This window comes from Oncorhynchus mykiss, chromosome 15 (genome assembly GCF_057628025.1).
Source record: "Oncorhynchus mykiss isolate SJ-2025 chromosome 15, ASM5762802v1, whole genome shotgun sequence".
Classification (NCBI taxonomy): domain Eukaryota; kingdom Metazoa; phylum Chordata; class Actinopteri; order Salmoniformes; family Salmonidae; genus Oncorhynchus; species Oncorhynchus mykiss.
In genome coordinates this window covers 75,988,750-76,007,787 of record NC_143036.1, presented here as the reverse complement: position 1 = coordinate 76,007,787, position 19,038 = coordinate 75,988,750, and the positions used below count along the sequence as shown (strand labels likewise).

General features: G+C 38.6%; 1 protein-coding gene across 2 annotated transcripts in view; it reads left to right on the top strand.

Moving 5' to 3' along the window:
* LOC110517393 (mRNA-decapping enzyme 1B) overlaps positions 1 to 11,329 on the top strand; it is a 39,562-nt gene extending 28,233 nt beyond the window's left edge. For both annotated transcript variants that reach the window (XM_090201227.1, XM_090201228.1), the window contains exons 8-9: positions 7,188 to 7,415; positions 9,583 to 11,329. In XM_090201227.1, coding sequence (XP_090057353.1) covers positions 7,188 to 7,415; positions 9,583 to 9,663 — 309 coding nt within the window. In that variant the 3' untranslated portion in view covers positions 9,664 to 11,329. The remainder of the gene's footprint in view (positions 1 to 7,187; positions 7,416 to 9,582) is intronic.
* Positions 11,330 to 19,038: the final 7,709 nt, after the last annotated feature.

Sequence of the window (19,038 nt, the reverse complement as noted above, 5' to 3'; positions counted from 1 at the left end):
CAAAGGACTGTAAAATACTAAATATATCCTATCTGACTCAAAGGACTGTAAAATACTAAATATATCCTATCTGACTCAAAGGACTGTAAAATACTAAATATATCCTATCTGACTCAAAGGACTGTAAAATACTAAATATATCCTATCTGACTCAAAGGACTGTAAAATACTAAATATATCCTATCTGACTCAAAGGACTGTAAAATACTAAATATATCCTGACTCAAAGGACTGTAAAATACTAAATATATCCTGACTCAAAGGACTGTAAAATACTAAATATATCCTGACTCAAAGGACTGTAAAATACTAAATATATCCTGACTCAAAGGACTGTAAAATACTAAATATATCCTGACTCAAAGGACTGTAAAATACTAAATATATCCTGACTCAAAGGACTGTAACAAACTAAATATATCCTGACTCAAAGGACTGTAAAATACTAAATATATCCTGACTCAAAGGACTGTAACAAACTAAATATATCCTGACTCAAAGGACTGTAAAATACTAAATATATCCTGACTCAAAGGACTGTAAAATACTAAATATATCCTATCTGACTCAAAGGACTGTAACATACTAAATATATCCTGACTCAAAGGACTGTAACATACTAAATATATCCTGACTCAAAGGACTGTAAAATACTAAATATATCCTATCTGACTCAAAGGACTGTAAAATACTAAATATATCCTGACTCAAAGGACTGTAACAAACTAAATATATCCTGACTCAAAGGACTGTAAAATACTAAATATATCCTATCTGACTCAAAGGACTGTAACATACTAAATATATCCTGACTCAAAGGACTGTAAAATACTAAATATATCCTGACTCAAAGGACTGTAAAATACTAAATATATCCTATCTGACTCAAAGGACTGTAAAATACTAAATATATCCTGACTCAAAGGACTGTAAAATACTAAATATATCCTATCTGACTCAAAGGACTGTAACAAACTAAATATATCCTGACTCAAAGGACTGTAAAATACTAAATATATCCTGACTCAAAGGACTGTAAAATACTAAATATATCCTGACTCAAAGGACTGTAAAATACTAAATATATCCTGACTCAAAGGACTGTAAAATACTAAATATATCCTGACTCAAAGGACTGTAAAATACTAAATATATCCTATCTGACTCAAAGGACTGTAAAATACTAAATATATCCTGACTCAAAGGACTGTAAAATACTAAATATATCCTGACTCAAAGGACTGTAACAAACTAAATATATCCTGACTCAAAGGACTGTAAAATACTAAATATATCCTATCTGACTCAAAGGACTGTAAAATACTAAATATATCCTGACTCAAAGGACTGTAACAAACTAAATATATCCTGACTCAAAGGACTGTAAAATACTAAATATATCCTATCTGACTCAAAGGACTGTAACATACTAAATATATCCTGACTCAAAGGACTGTAAAATACTAAATATATCCTGACTCAAAGGACTGTAACAAACTAAATATATCCTGACTCAAAGGACTGTAAAATACTAAATATATCCTGACTCAAAGGACTGTAAAATACTAAATATATCCTGACTCAAAGGACTGTAAAATACTAAATATATCCTGACTCAAAGGACTGTAAAATACTAAATATATCCTGACTCAAAGGACTGTAAAATACTAAATATATCCTATCTGACTCAAAGGACTGTAAAATACTAAATATATCCTGACTCAAAGGACTGTAAAATACTAAATATATCCTGACTCAAAGGACTGTAAAATACTAAATATATCCTGACTCAAAGGACTGTAACAAACTAAATATATCCTGACTCAAAGGACTGTAAAATACTAAATATATCCTATCTGACTCAAAGGACTGTAAAATACTAAATATATCCTGACTCAAAGGACTGTAACAAACTAAATATATCCTGACTCAAAGGACTGTAAAATACTAAATATATCCTGACTCAAAGGACTGTAAAATACTAAATATATCCTATCTGACTCAAAGGACTGTAACAAACTAAATATATCCTGACTCAAAGGACTGTAACAAACTAAATATATCCTGACTCAAAGGACTGTAAAATACTAAATATATCCTGACTCAAAGGACTGTAAAATACTAAATATATCCTATCTGACTCAAAGGACTGTAAAATACTAAATATATCCTATCTGACTCAAAGGACTGTAAAATACTAAATATATTCTGACTCAAAGGACTGTAAAATACTAAATATATCCTATCTGACTCAAAGGACTGTAACAAACTAAATATATCCTATCTGACTCAAAGGACTGTAAAATACTAAATATATCCTGACTCAAAGGACTGTAAAATACTAAATATATCCTGACTCAAAGGACTGTAAAATACTAAATATATCCTGACTCAAAGGACTGTAAAATACTAAATATATCCTATCTGACTCAAAGGACTGTAAAATACTAAATATATCCTGACTCAAAGGACTGTAAAATACTAAATATATTCTGACTCAAAGGACTGTAAAATACTAAATATATCCTGACTCAAAGGACTGTAACAAACTAAATATATCCTATCTGACTCAAAGGACTGTAAAATACTAAATATATCCTATCTGACTCAAAGGACTGTAAAATACTAAATATATCCTATCTGACTCAAAGGACTGTAAAATACTAAATATATCCTATCTGACTCAAAGGACTGTAAAATACTAAATATATTCTGACTCAAAGGACTGTAAAATACTAAATATATCCTATCTGACTCAAAGGACTGTAACAAACTAAATATATCCTATCTGACTCAAAGGACTGTAAAATACTAAATATATCCTGACTCAAAGGACTGTAAAATACTAAATATATCCTGACTCAAAGGACTGTAAAATACTAAATATATCCTGACTCAAAGGACTGTAAAATACTAAATATATCCTATCTGACTCAAAGGACTGTAAAATACTAAATATATCCTGACTCAAAGGACTGTAAAATACTAAATATATTCTGACTCAAAGGACTGTAAAATACTAAATATATCCTGACTCAAAGGACTGTAACATACTAAATATATCCTGACTCAAAGGACTGTAAAATACTAAATATATCCTGACTCAAAGGACTGTAAAATACTAAATATATCCTGACTCAAAGGACTGTAAAATACTAAATATATCCTATCTGACTCAAAGGACTGTAAAATACTAAATATATCCTGACTCAAAGGACTGTAAAATACTAAATATATCCTGACTCAAAGGACTGTAAAATACTAAATATATCCTGACTCAAAGGACTGTAAAATACTAAATATATCCTGACTCAAAGGACTGTAACATACTAAATATATTCTGACTCAAAGGACTGTAAAATACTAAATATATCCTGACTCAAAGGACTGTAACAAACTAAATATATCCTGACTCAAAGGACTGTAAAATACTAAATATATCCTGACTCAAAGGACTGTAAAATACTAAATATATCCTGACTCAAAGGACTGTAAAATACTAAATATATCCTGACTCAAAGGACTGTAAAATACTAAATATATCCTGACTCAAAGGACTGTAACAAACTAAATATATCCTGACTCAAAGGACTGTAACAAACTAAATATATCCTGACTCAAAGGACTGTAAAATACTAAATATATCCTGACTCAAAGGACTGTAAAATACTAAATATATCCTATCTGACTCAAAGGACTGTAACAAACTAAATATATCCTATCTGACTCAAAGGACTGTAACATACTAAATATATCCTATCTGACTCAAAGGACTGTAAAATACTAAATATATCCTGACTCAAAGGACTGTAAAATACTAAATATATCCTATCTGACTCAAAGGACTGTAACATACTAAATATATCCTGACTCAAAGGACTGTAAAATACTAAATATATCCTGACTCAAAGGACTGTAACAAACTAAATATATCCTGACTCAAAGGACTGTAAAATACTAAATATATCCTGACTCAAAGGACTGTAAAATACTAAATATATCCTGACTCAAAGGACTGTAAAATACTAAATATATCCTGACTCAAAGGACTGTAAAATACTAAATATATCCTGACTCAAAGGACTGTAAAATACTAAATATATCCTATCTGACTCAAAGGACTGTAAAATACTAAATATATCCTGACTCAAAGGACTGTAAAATACTAAATATATCCTGACTCAAAGGACTGTAAAATACTAAATATATCCTGACTCAAAGGACTGTAACAAACTAAATATATCCTGACTCAAAGGACTGTAAAATACTAAATATATCCTATCTGACTCAAAGGACTGTAAAATACTAAATATATCCTGACTCAAAGGACTGTAACAAACTAAATATATCCTGACTCAAAGGACTGTAAAATACTAAATATATCCTGACTCAAAGGACTGTAAAATACTAAATATATCCTATCTGACTCAAAGGACTGTAACAAACTAAATATATCCTGACTCAAAGGACTGTAACAAACTAAATATATCCTGACTCAAAGGACTGTAAAATACTAAATATATCCTGACTCAAAGGACTGTAAAATACTAAATATATCCTATCTGACTCAAAGGACTGTAAAATACTAAATATATCCTATCTGACTCAAAGGACTGTAAAATACTAAATATATTCTGACTCAAAGGACTGTAAAATACTAAATATATCCTATCTGACTCAAAGGACTGTAACAAACTAAATATATCCTATCTGACTCAAAGGACTGTAAAATACTAAATATATCCTGACTCAAAGGACTGTAAAATACTAAATATATCCTGACTCAAAGGACTGTAAAATACTAAATATATCCTGACTCAAAGGACTGTAAAATACTAAATATATCCTATCTGACTCAAAGGACTGTAAAATACTAAATATATCCTGACTCAAAGGACTGTAAAATACTAAATATATTCTGACTCAAAGGACTGTAAAATACTAAATATATCCTGACTCAAAGGACTGTAACAAACTAAATATATCCTATCTGACTCAAAGGACTGTAAAATACTAAATATATCCTATCTGACTCAAAGGACTGTAAAATACTAAATATATCCTATCTGACTCAAAGGACTGTAAAATACTAAATATATCCTATCTGACTCAAAGGACTGTAAAATACTAAATATATTCTGACTCAAAGGACTGTAAAATACTAAATATATCCTATCTGACTCAAAGGACTGTAACAAACTAAATATATCCTATCTGACTCAAAGGACTGTAAAATACTAAATATATCCTGACTCAAAGGACTGTAAAATACTAAATATATCCTGACTCAAAGGACTGTAAAATACTAAATATATCCTGACTCAAAGGACTGTAAAATACTAAATATATCCTATCTGACTCAAAGGACTGTAAAATACTAAATATATCCTGACTCAAAGGACTGTAAAATACTAAATATATTCTGACTCAAAGGACTGTAAAATACTAAATATATCCTGACTCAAAGGACTGTAACATACTAAATATATCCTGACTCAAAGGACTGTAAAATACTAAATATATCCTGACTCAAAGGACTGTAAAATACTAAATATATCCTGACTCAAAGGACTGTAAAATACTAAATATATCCTATCTGACTCAAAGGACTGTAAAATACTAAATATATCCTGACTCAAAGGACTGTAAAATACTAAATATATCCTGACTCAAAGGACTGTAAAATACTAAATATATCCTGACTCAAAGGACTGTAAAATACTAAATATATCCTGACTCAAAGGACTGTAACATACTAAATATATTCTGACTCAAAGGACTGTAAAATACTAAATATATCCTGACTCAAAGGACTGTAACAAACTAAATATATCCTGACTCAAAGGACTGTAAAATACTAAATATATCCTGACTCAAAGGACTGTAAAATACTAAATATATCCTGACTCAAAGGACTGTAAAATACTAAATATATCCTGACTCAAAGGACTGTAAAATACTAAATATATCCTGACTCAAAGGACTGTAACAAACTAAATATATCCTGACTCAAAGGACTGTAACAAACTAAATATATCCTGACTCAAAGGACTGTAAAATACTAAATATATCCTGACTCAAAGGACTGTAAAATACTAAATATATCCTATCTGACTCAAAGGACTGTAACAAACTAAATATATCCTATCTGACTCAAAGGACTGTAACATACTAAATATATCCTATCTGACTCAAAGGACTGTAAAATACTAAATATATCCTGACTCAAAGGACTGTAAAATACTAAATATATTCTGACTCAAAGGACTGTAAAATACTAAATATATCCTGACTCAAAGGACTGTAACAAACTAAATATATCCTGACTCAAAGGACTGTAAAATACTAAATATATCCTATCTGACTCAAAGGACTGTAAAATACTAAATATATCCTATCTGACTCAAAGGACTGTAACAAACTAAATATATCCTATCTGACTCAAAGGACTGTAACATACTAAATATATCCTGACTCAAAGGACTGTAAAATACTAAATATATCCTATCTGACTCAAAGGACTGTAAAATACTAAATATATCCTGACTCAAAGGACTGTAAAATACTAAATATATCCTGACTCAAAGGACTGTAAAATACTAAATATATCCTATCTGACTCAAAGGACTGTAAAATACTAAATATATCCTATCTGACTCAAAGGACTGTAACAAACTAAATATATCCTATCTGACTCAAAGGACTGTAAAATACTAAATATATCCTGACTCAAAGGACTGTAAAATACTAAATATATCCTGACTCAAAGGACTGTAAAATACTAAATATATCCTGACTCAAAGGACTGTAAAATACTAAATATATCCTGACTCAAAGGACTGTAAAATACTAAATATATCCTGACTCAAAGGACTGTAAAATACTAAATATATCCTATCTGACTCAAAGGACTGTAAAATACTAAATATATCCTATCTGACTCAAAGGACTGTAAAATACTAAATATATCCTGACTCAAAGGACTGTAACATACTAAATATATCCTGACTCAAAGGACTGTAAAATACTAAATATATCCTATCTGACTCAAAGGACTGTAACAAACTAAATATATCCTATCTGACTCAAAGGACTGTAACAAAGTGCTGGAGTGGTTTTGCGCAGGGAGGGATCTGTGTTTGTGGAAGTAAGGTCTCTGTCTCTAACCATCTCCTCTCTGTCTCCAGGTGATCTCCCCCCAGCGTATCCCAGCCACGGTGGCACCTACCCTGCTCCTGTCCCCCAGTGTCTTCTCCCAGGCCAAGCGCCCCCAGGCCAAAGCCTCTGGGGACACCCACTGCCCCCCTGGCTCTCATCCTCCCTCAGCCCTCCTGGCCCCACAGGCCCCGGACGACCCCCAACCCAGGGGCCTCTCTAAGAGCCAGCTCCAGGCCACCCTGCTGCACCTCATACAGGTAGGAGAGAGGAGGAGCCAGGCTGTTTTTACAGAAACAAAGTCACACGGAACAAAAATACAATAGCATCGCCCAACAATTTCAATGCTTGTACGTGTTCACAGTTCATATAAGGCAGTGGTCACCAAGCGGTCCATCCAGATCAACTGGTTGGTCTGCAAGGCATTACTAGTCGAGTCATTCCTGACCTTTCTGGAGGAAAGACAACGATGAAGGCTTGCGCTTATTTAATTTTTAAATTTTTGTTGCCCTGTTGGCGATGGGTGCACTTGATTCAGAAGCCCTGTTGGCGGTGGGTGCACTTGATTCAGAAGCCATGTTGGCGATGGGTGCACTTGATTCAGAAGCCATGTTGGCGATGGGTGCACTTGATTCAGAAGCCCTGTTGGCGGTGGGTGCACTTGATTCAGAAGCCCTGTTGGCGATGGGTGCACTTGATTCAGAAGCCCTGTTGGCGGTGGGTGCACTTGATTCAGAAGCCCTGTTGGCGGTGGGCGCACTTGATTCAGAAGCCCTGTTGGCGGTGGGTGCACTTGATTCAGAAGCCCTGTTGGCGATGGGTGCACTTGATTCAGAAGCCCTGTTGGCGATGGGTGCACTTGATTCAGAAGCCCTGTTGGCGATGGGTGCACTTGATTCAGAAGCCATGTTGGCGATGGGTGCACTTGATTCAGAAGCCCTGTTGGCGATGGGTGCACTTGATTCAGAAGCCCTGTTGGCGATGGGTGCACTTGATTCAGAAGCCCTGTTGGCGATGGGTGCACTTGTTTCAGAAGCCCTGTTGGCGATGGGTGCACTTGATTCAGAAGCCATGTTGGCGATGGGTGCACTTGATTCAGAAGCCATGTTGGGGGTGGGTGCACTAGATTCAGAAGCCCTGTTGGCGGTGGGTGCACTTGTAAAGACATCTGTACACAACATTTTTTAGAAATAAGCTTTTTGTTCCGTTTGGAACATTTCTGGGATCTTTTATTTCAGCTCATGAAACATGAAACATGGGACCAAGACTTTACGTGTTGCGTTTCTATTTCTCTTCAATGTATTTACATAACAAGACTAGCAATTCTGCAGGCGTCAAACTCTCCCCTCCTTGAAGAAGCAGCTGGTCTCACACAGCCAAACGGTTTGTCCTGTTCCTGCCTTTATGTTTATATTCACTGTCTTTCTGCTCAGGACACCGTCAGAGACACAATGTTTATGTTCAGTCTTTGTTCAGCCGGACAGTCTTGCCAAAGGACCTTGAGGTTATTCATCGAAGTGCAGACAGACACTGTCCTGCTAAAGAGAGCTGTTTCAGACCAGCGCAGAGTGCAGACACTGTCCTGCTAAAGACAGCTGTTTCAGACCAGCGCAGACAGACACTGTCCTGCTAAAGAGAGCTGTTTCAGACCAGCACAGACAGACAGACAATGTCCTGCTAAAGAGAGCTGTTTCAGACCAGCGCAGACAGACAGACAATGTCCTGCTAAAGAGAGCAGTTTCGGACCAGCGCAGACAGACAGACAATGTCCTGCTAAAGAGAGCTGTTTCAGACCAGCGCAGACAGACAGTGTCCTGCTAAAGAGAGCTGTTTCAGACCAGCACAGACAGACAGACAATGTCCTGCTAAAGAGAGCAGTTTCAGACCAGCGCAGACAGACAGACAATGTCCTGCTAAAGAGAGCTGTTTCAGACCAGCGCAGACAGACAGACAATGTCCTGCTAAAGAGAGCAGTTTCAGACCAGCGCAGACAGACAGACAATGTCCTGCTAAAGAGAGCTGTTTCAGACCAGCGCAGACAGACAGTGTCCTGCTAAAGAGAGCTGTTTCAGACCAGCACAGACAGACACTGTCCTGCTAAAGAGAGGTTTTTCAGACCAGCGCAGACAGACTGTCCTGCTAAAGAGAGCTGTTTTAGACCAGCACAGACAGACACATTCTCAACCTGTCCAAATACTAATGTTTTGTTTGTATTCCACACTCCTGATCAGAGTAATCTATCGCTCGCTTCTCTCTCCCTTCCTCTCCATCTCTCTCCTACTCCTCTCCATCTCTCTCCTACTCCTCTCCCTTCCTCTCTCTGGCTCTCTCTCACTCTCTAACTCTCACTCTCTCTCACACTCTCTCTCTAACTCTCACTCTCTCTTCTCTCTCTTTCTCTCTAATTGGCTCTTCTCTCTCTTTCAGAACGACAGTTCCTTCCTGGATACCATCTATGAGTCCTACGCCCACCGCTTCTCCACGGAAGCCACCGCGAACAAGTTCTGAGGCCAGGGTCCTGTTGAATGAGGCACCCAATAGAAACATGTTTCAGGGTCCTGTTGAATGAGGCACCCAATAGAAACATGTTTCAGGGTCCTGTTGAATGAGGCACCCAATAGAAACATGTTTCAGGGTCCTATTGAATGAGGCACCCAATAGAAACATGTTTCAGGGTCCTGTTGAATGAGGCACCCAATAGAAACATGTTTCAGGGTCCTGTTGAATGAGGCACCCAATAGAAACATGTTTCAGGGCCCTGTTGAATGAGGCACCCAATAGAAACATGTTTCAGGGCCCTGTTGAATGAGGCACCCAATAGAAACATGTTTCAGGGTCCTGTTGAATGAGGCACCCAATAGAAACATGTTTCAGGGTCCTGTTGAATGAGGCACCCAATAGAAACATGTCTCAGGGTCCTGTTGAATGAGGCACCCAATAGAAACATGTTTCAGGGTCCTGTTGAATGAGGCACCCAATAGAAACATGTTTCAGGGTCCTGTTGAATGAGGCACCCAATAGAAACATGTCTCAGGGTCCTGTTGAATGAGGCACCCAATAGAAACATGTTTCAAAACGCTTTGCAACAGGAAGTTGAAAATAATAATTTCTTCTGGGACAAGTCCAGGGAGACCCTCTCCCTGTTGTGTCTGTTTTCTTCCATCAGGTGCCTAATGAGTGAGTCCCGGGGGTCATGCCCAAACCGGCACAATCATTTTATAATCTATATAATCTATTTGCTGATCTAGCTAAATTCGTCTTCCTAATGTGAGCGCTGTGGATGTAACCTGTGGATTCAGATTACAAGGCCATTTTTAAGATGTTTTTATCGTAAAAAATGAAAATAATTGAAATGTTGAATGGGATATTGTAGTAAAAGCTATCAAACAGTTATATATGTTTTGGAATGACTGAACTTGGTTTAAACGATACCTCTCTTAACTAAAATGGTTCTCCAGGCATTTGACAATGTTTAATTCACTTGGAAGTTGGATGAGTTTATTTTAACACTTTTTATTAAGTGGAAAGTCCTGTTTTTTAAAATAGACAATATTTCAAACCCTTAAGCTTGAGCTGAGCTGAGCTACCTCACAGAAGTGAGTCTCTGTTGAGGTAAATGTTCACCCAGAGGAGGAATCACACCTTTCTGTGGAACCTGGCATTTATTTTCATCATGCCATTGTCTTGATTTCCAGATGTCTGAAACTCAAAATGTACAACGACACGGTTCTTTCAGAATCTTCTGTGCTCACACGTGCTAGACTAGTTTGGTAGACGGTTTATATGTATCAAGCAAAGTGTTTAAGAAACTATTTTATGTTATGAGAGAGAGAGAGAGAGATAATAGAATAGTTTGTCTATTTTTCTATGCCGTTGTCATACAAGGAAATTTTAAAAACACATTTTAAAAACACAATGTTGCAATGACCTGTACCACTGAAACAGGAAGTGTTTTAATTTACACAATCTGGCATGTATCAATTATTTTTAAATCCGTGGAAATCTGGAGTCCCGTCATTTTTGTTCTTTTGGTTTTGAAAACCTCTATTCTTTTTTCTACGAGTCAAACATTCTGAGTGACCGAACAGCCCACTTCATAACTTGTTGCTTGTGTAATGATTGAACCGTCTCTGGACGACAACTGAATTGGAAATAAATGAATGTCTTCTTCAAACATGTGTCTCTGGGTGAAGTTTCCTCTAAGAACAGATCTAGAATCAGCTTCCCCTTCCCCAATATTAACCTTAACCATTAGTGGGGGAAATGCTAAAACTGACCCAAGATCAGCATCTCCGGGCAGCTTCACTCTACTTTATTTCACTATTTTAAGAGAAAATGGCCGCCTCCAAAAATTCACTCTGTTCCCTATATAGTGACACCTTTTGACCAGAGCCCTACTGCACTATAGAGGGAGTAGAGTGCCATTTGGGACCTCTTTACAGAGTTGTACTTCTACCCAGTCAGTCTGTCCTTGGGATGTGGACAAAGTGACTTAGGAATTTTACAGTTTGGAAATGTGTTTTCCACTGTCATCTACAGGAGCGGTCAGGGACTAGTTTACTTTGTGGAGGGAGGGGGGGGATCCACTTCTCAAGTGCTTTATGGAGGGGGGGGGGGGGGGATCCACTTCTCAAGTGCTTTGTGGAGGGAGGGGGGGGATCCACTTCTCAAGTGCTTTGTGGAGGGAGGGGGGGATCCACTTCTCAAGTGCTTTGTGGAGGGAGGGGGGGATCCACTTCTCAAGTGCTTTGTGGAGGGGGGGGGGGGGATCCACTTCTCAAGTGCTTTGTGGAGGGGGGGGGGGATCCACTTCTCAAGTGCTTTGTGGAGGGAGGGGGGATCCACTTCTCAAGTGCATTGTGGAGGGGGGGGGGGGGGGATCCACTTCTCAAGTGCTTTGTGGAGGGAAGGGGGGATCCACTTCTCAAGTGCTTTGTGGAGGGAGGGGGGATCCACTTCTCAAGTGCTTTGTGGAGGGAGGGGGGATCCACTTCTCAAGTGCTTTGTGGAGGGAGGGGGGGATCCACTTCTCAAGTGCTTTGTGGAGGGAGGGGGGGATCCACTTCTCAAGTGCTTTGTGGAGGGGGAGGGGGGGGATCCACTTCTCAATGGCTTTCCTTTCTATGTTTACAAGTGAGATCATGCAGATATTGATTTGATTTTAAAACACTGTTTTCAAGACATCTATTCACAGTAAGTCTGTCTTTCTCACACCCCAGCCAGTATTGATAGGCCAGGACTAATTAGCCCCCAACCTGTACTGTACACTGCAGTCATTTTCCAATAGACCGATCCATTTCCATATGTCAAACCCACTCATGCACACAAAGTACAACCCGATAATTAGACCTGTACCCTGGTCCCTTGCTAGTCAGGGTGGTAAGAGGGAGGGTATTATATTGATTGTGTATTTGGGCATTTAGTTATGCTACAAAAAGTATTGATTGTAACTACAGTACCAGTCAATAGTTTGGACACACCTCCTCATTCAAGGGGTTCTCTTTATTTGTACTATGTTCTACATTATATAATAATAGTGAAGACATCAAAACTATGAAATAACACATATGGAATCATGTAGTAACCAAAAAAGTGTTAAACAAATCAAAATATATTTTATATTTGCGATTCTTTAAAGTAGCCAGCCTTTGCCTTGATGACAACTTTGTACACTCTTGGCATTCTTGAAAATCCATTGAATGAGTAGCTGTGTCCAAACTTTTGACTGGTACAATATGTTTTAACGATTGATTTAAGTTTAAAATCTCTGATATTTATCATCATGTTACATGATTGTACGCTGAATACATTTCTGTAAGGAGCTCGTTGTGTAAAATGACAAAGGTGATCTGTCCTTCCTTCGCTTTTACCAAAGCAAAACCTGTTAGCTTGTGTGTTTCTCCTGACTCATTCTACGGCTCTCTGAAATGTCTGAAATGTCTCCTCTCCTCCTCCTCCATGGTACTGATGTGGAAACTTCCCAGGTGAAATCCAGCGCTCATGAGATTTCACCATACTGTTTCCACCTGTTTTCAAAGCGTGGCAGATAAATGGAGGAGAGCACAGACTTCCAGGGCGTTGAGAGAGAGCTCCAAATCTAAATAAATGGGAAGACACTCTGAGGGGGAAATCGAGGACGCTATTCAGTTACTCCCAATCAGACAGGAAGCTTATCAGGAAGAAAACCGAAGTGGTGATTGACAGATTGAATCGGTCTGGAGGAAATGGAATGGCAGCTCCTCCCCTATGGTGGCCCCGGAGGGACATTAGAAACCAACAATAATGAACTGTGAATCAACATGTAGGTTGTTCTCGGTCTCTCTATCTCCAGCTCTCTTTCCCTGTCTTCATTCATAAAGGCTGTATTGGCATGTAGAGTGTTACATCTCTCTCTCTCTCTGTCCCTTTTTCTTCCTCTTTAGTGTCTGTCTGTCTGTCTAGGGCCTGTCTGTCTAGGGCCTGTCTGTCTAGGGCCTGTCTGTCTAGGGGCCTGTCTGTCTAGTGTCTGTCTGTCTAGGGCCTGTCTGTCTAGGGCCCTCAAACTCAACCCTGGACCTGTAAGTCAGTACCACCATGTTGTCATTGTCCCCCTCTAATCAGGGACTGATTTAAACCTGGGATCTCAGGTGTGTGCAATTTTAATGATCAGGTAGAACAGAAAGGCAGCAGGCTCTGGACCTCGTAGGGTCAGAGTTGAGGACCCCTGGACTAGTACTTGGCCCATGAGTTGAACCAGGCCAGTGTGAACTACAGCCAGTCAGTGGGTGGACAGACAGACATGTTAAGAAACCAGGCTTGTCCAACTCTGATCCGTCATGTTATTTCCTCAGCTAATAATAAAGGCACTTTAAATGTGTGATGAAAGGAGGTGTCGTCATCACAGCATTAGTGCAGATAGACTGATGAAGGAACTCTGAACAGGCCTGCCTAGAGGATGGGATTGTCTGTGTACCGAATGGCACCATATTCCCTATATAGTGCACTACTTTTGACCAGGGCCGATGGGGCTCTCTCCTCTATTCGTCCTTCATTTTTCTCAGTACCCCAGGCCATTACTCTCTCTCTCTCCCGTTGCTCCTTCCTTTCCCTCTCTCTCTTTCCTTCACTCCCTCCCTACTTTTCCTCAGTATCCTTCCCCTAATGTCTCTGCTGCATAATCCTCACAATTACACCCCCCCCCCCCCCTCTCCCTAGGGACTAGTCCACGGGGGTTCCCCTCCAATAGGTTCAGCTGATAGGGTCAAAATTAAGGGCTGACACCTACTACTGGCCTACGGGCTAATCAGTGGGTGATGGAACAGGGGGAGGGGTAGAGGAGGAGGGAACAGGGACTAGTAGACACACTAAGGATGCATCCCAAAAATGTTGTTCACTTGCTCACTTTCCCTCTGGATTTGAATAGACATGAGTGGTATATTGAAAGTCCTTCCAACCCATGTCTACACCAATCCAATGCTGTTAAATGTGTGTATGTGTGTGTGTGGGGGGGGGAGGGGGGGGGGCGTAGGAAACGACTGCAGACTTCAGGAGGGAGGAGAGATTATTGGGACTCACCCTTGAGGGTGGGGTGTGTAAAGGTTCTGGTGAGGTTAGTTGAAGCAGGAAGCAACATAACATTGCTTACTGTATCCTAGTGGGGAATGTACACACAGTCAGTCAGGACAGAGTCAACTAGTCACAACCTTCACGCCATTTAACACTCGTTACACCTGCTGTTCTAGTAGCATCATTCCAAGAGAGTCAGGACAGTTTTCAGAGATGGACTGTGATTCGATAGTTAACCTGAAGATTGACAGACAGGTGAGTGACTCTTTTTTTTCCCTTTTTCTCTTGCTTTCCTGGTTAGACTCCTTATCAGGACTTCAAATGAGTCATGAAGAGAGAAGTGCCACTAACCTAACGGGAAACAACATACAACAAATCAGATAGAAACAGCTGAGATGGGAACAATGACCTGTCCATTATTTTAGTCTATTCTATCTCTGTCCTAGTCGCTAGTGCTGAACCATGTTGTGTGGCTGAGACGGGTTATCAGAGACGGGTTACCAGAGGGCTGAGACGGGTTATCAGAGGGCTGAGACTGGTTATCAGAGGGCTGAGGCGGGTTATCAGAGGGCAGAGACGGGTTACCAGAGGACTGAGAAGGGTTATCAGAGGGCTGAGACGGGTTACCAGAGGGCTGAGACGGGTTACCAAAGGGCAGAGACGGGTTACCAGAGGGCTGAGAAGGGTTATCAGAGGGCTGAGACGGGTTACCAGAGGGCAGAGACGGGTTACCAGAGGGCTGAGACGGGTTATCAGAGGGCTGAGACGGGTTACCAGAGGGCTGAGACGGGTTACCAGAGGGCTGAGACGGGTTACCAGAGGGCTGAGACGGGTTACCAGAGGGCTGAGACGGGTTACCAGAGGGCTGAGACGGGTTATCAGAGGGCTGAGACGGGTTACCAGAGGGCTGAGACGGATTATCAGAGGGCTGAGGCGGGTTACCAGAGGGCTGAGACGGGTTACCAGAGGGCAGAGACGGGTTATCAGAGGGCTGAGACGGGTTATCAGAGGGCTGAGACGGGTTACCAGAGGGCTGAGACGGGTTATCAGGATGTGTGTGGGTGTCTCCGTCTTAACAGAAACACAACAGGTGTCCTGCCTGTCCTGAGTCATGTTGCGTGAGTGTGAGAGGGGTAAGCAGGACTAACTATGGCTGATCCACACTACAGACCACAGCAGGGAGGGGTGGGGGGGGAGGAATCCCACAGTCCTACCCAGCAGCTGACCCCAGCCTAGTCCACTAACACTTGTGTGTTTCATAAACAGTTAGCTTGTGTGTGATTTAACATAAGGTATGGTTATTGTGGTGTGTAGTAGTATAATACATTGTGGTGTGTAGTAGTATAATACATTGTGGTGTGTAGTATTATAATACATTGTGGTGTGTAGTAGTATAATACATTGTGGTGTGTAGTACATTGTGGTGTGTAGTAGTATAATACATTGTGGTGTGTAGTAGTGTAATACGTTGTGGTGTGTAGTAGTGTAATACATTGTGGTGTGTAGTAGTATAATACATTGTGGTGTGTAGTAGTATAATACATTGTGGTGTGTAGTAGTATAATACATTGTGGTGTGTAGTAGTATAATACATTGTGGTGTGTAGTAGTATAATACATTGTGGTGTGTAGTAGTATAATACATTGTGGTGTGTAGTAGTATAATACATTGTGGTGTGTAGTATTATAATACATTGTGGTGTGTAGTAGTATAATACATTGTGGTGTGTAGTAGTATAATACATTGTGGTGTGTAGTAGTATAATACATTGTGGTGTGTAGTAGTATAATACATTGTGGTGTGTAGTAGTACAATACATTGTGGTGTGTAGTAGTATAATACATTGTGGTGTGTAGTAGTATAATACATTGTGGTGTGTAGTAGTACAATACATTGTGGTGTGTAGTAGTATAATACATTGTGGTGTGTAGTAGTATAATACATTGTGGTGTGTAGTACATTGTGGTGTGTAGTAGTGTAATACATTGTGGTGTGTAGTAGTATAATACATTGTGGTGTGTAGTACATTGTGGTGTGTAGTAGTGTAATACATTGTGGTGTGTAGTAGTATAATACATTGTGGTGTGTAGTAGTATAATACATTGTGGTGTGTAGTACATTGTGGTGTGTAGTAGTGTAATACATTGTGGTGGGTAGTATTATAATACATTGTGGTGTGTAGTAGTGTAATACATTGTGGTGTGTAGTAGTATAATACATTGTGGTGGGTAGTATTATAATACATTGTGGTGTGTAGTAGTGTAATACATTGTGGTGTGTAGTAGTACAATACGTTGTGGTGTGTAGTAGTGTAATACATTGTGGTGTGTAGTAGTATAATACATTGTGGTGTGTAGTAGTATAATACATTGTGGTGTGTAGTAGTGTAATACATTGTGGTGTGTAGTAGTGTAATACATTGTGGTGTGTAGTAGTATAATACATTGTGGTGTGTAGTAGTACAATACGTTGTGGTGTGTAGTAGTATAATACATTGTGGTGTGTAGTAGTATAATACATTGTGGTGTGTAGTAGTATAATACATTGTGGTGTGTAGTAGTATAATACATTGTGGTGTGTAGTAGTATAATACATTGTGGTGTGTAGTAGTATAATACATTGTGGTGTGTAGTAGTATAATACATTGTGGTGTGTAGTAGTATAATACATTGTGGTGTGTAGTAGTATAATACATTGTGGTGTGTAGTAGGATAGTACATTGTGGTGTGTAGTACATTGTGGTGTGTAGTAGTATAATACATTGTGGTGTGTAGTAGTATAATACATTGTGGTGTGTAGTAGGATAATACATTGTGGTGTGTAGTAGGATAGTACATTGTGGTGTGTAATACATTGTGGTGTGTAGTACATTGTGGTGTGTAGTAGTGTAATACATTGTGGTGTGTAGTAGTATAATACATTGTGGTGTGTAGTAGTATAATACATTGTGGTGTGTAGTAGTATAATACATTGTGGTGTGTAGTAGTGTAATACATTGTGGTGTGTAGTAGTATAATACATTGTGGTGTGTAGTAGTATAATACATTGTGGTGTGTAGTAGTATAATACATTGTGGTGTGTAGTAGTATAATACATTGTGGTGTGTAGTAGGATAGTACATTGTGGTGTGTAGTAGTATAATACATTGTGGTGTGTAGTAGTATAATACATTGTGGTGTGTAGTAGTATAATACATTGTGGTGTGTAGTAGGATAGTACATTGTGGTGTGTAGTAGTGTAATACATTGTGGTGTGTAGTAGTATAATACATTGTGGTGTGTAGTAGTATAATACATTGTGGTGTGTAGTAGTATAATACATTGTGGTGTGTAGTAGTATAATACATTGTGGTGTGTAGTAGTATAATACATTGTGGTGTGTAGTAGTGTAATACATTGTGGTGTGTAGTAGTGTAATACATTGTGGTGTGTAGTAGTATAATACATTGTGGTGTGTAGTAGTGTAATACATTGTGGTGTGTAGTAGTGTAATACATTGTGGTGTGTAGTAGTGTAATACATTGTGGTGTGTAGTATTATAATACATTGTAGTGTGTAGTAGTATAATACATTGTGGTGTGTAGTAGTATAATACATTGTGGTGTGTAGTAGTATAATACATTGTGGTGTGTAGTAGTATAATACATTGTGGTGTGTAGTAGTATAATACATTGTGGTGTATAGTATTATAGTACATTGTGGTGTATAGTATTATAGTACATTGTGGTGTGTAGTAGTATAATACATTGTGGTGTATAGTATTATAGTACATTGTGGTGTATAGTATTATAGTACATTGTGGTGTGTAGTAGTATAATACATTGTGGTGTGTATCAGTACAATACATTGTGGTGTGTAGTAGTATAATACATTGTGGTGTGTAGTAGTGTAATACATTGTGGTGTATAGTATTATAGTACATTGTGGTGTATAGTATTATAGTACATTGTGGTGTGTAGTAGTATAATACATTGTGGTGTGTATCAGTACAATACGTTGTGGTGTGTAGTAGTATAATACATTGTGGTGTGTAGTAGTATAATACATTGTGGTGTGTAGTAGTATAATACATTGTGGTGTGTAGTAGTATAATACATTGTGGTGTGTAGTAGTATAATACATTGTGGTGTGTAGTAGTGTAATACATTGTGGTGTGTAGTAGTGTAATACATTGTGGTGTGTAGTAGTATAATACATTGTGGTGTGTAGTAGTGTAATACATTGTGGTGTGTAGTAGTGTAATACATTGTGGTGTGTAGTAGTGTAATACATTGTGGTGTGTAGTATTATAATACATTGTGGTGTGTAGTAGTATAATACATTGTGGTGTGTAGTAGTA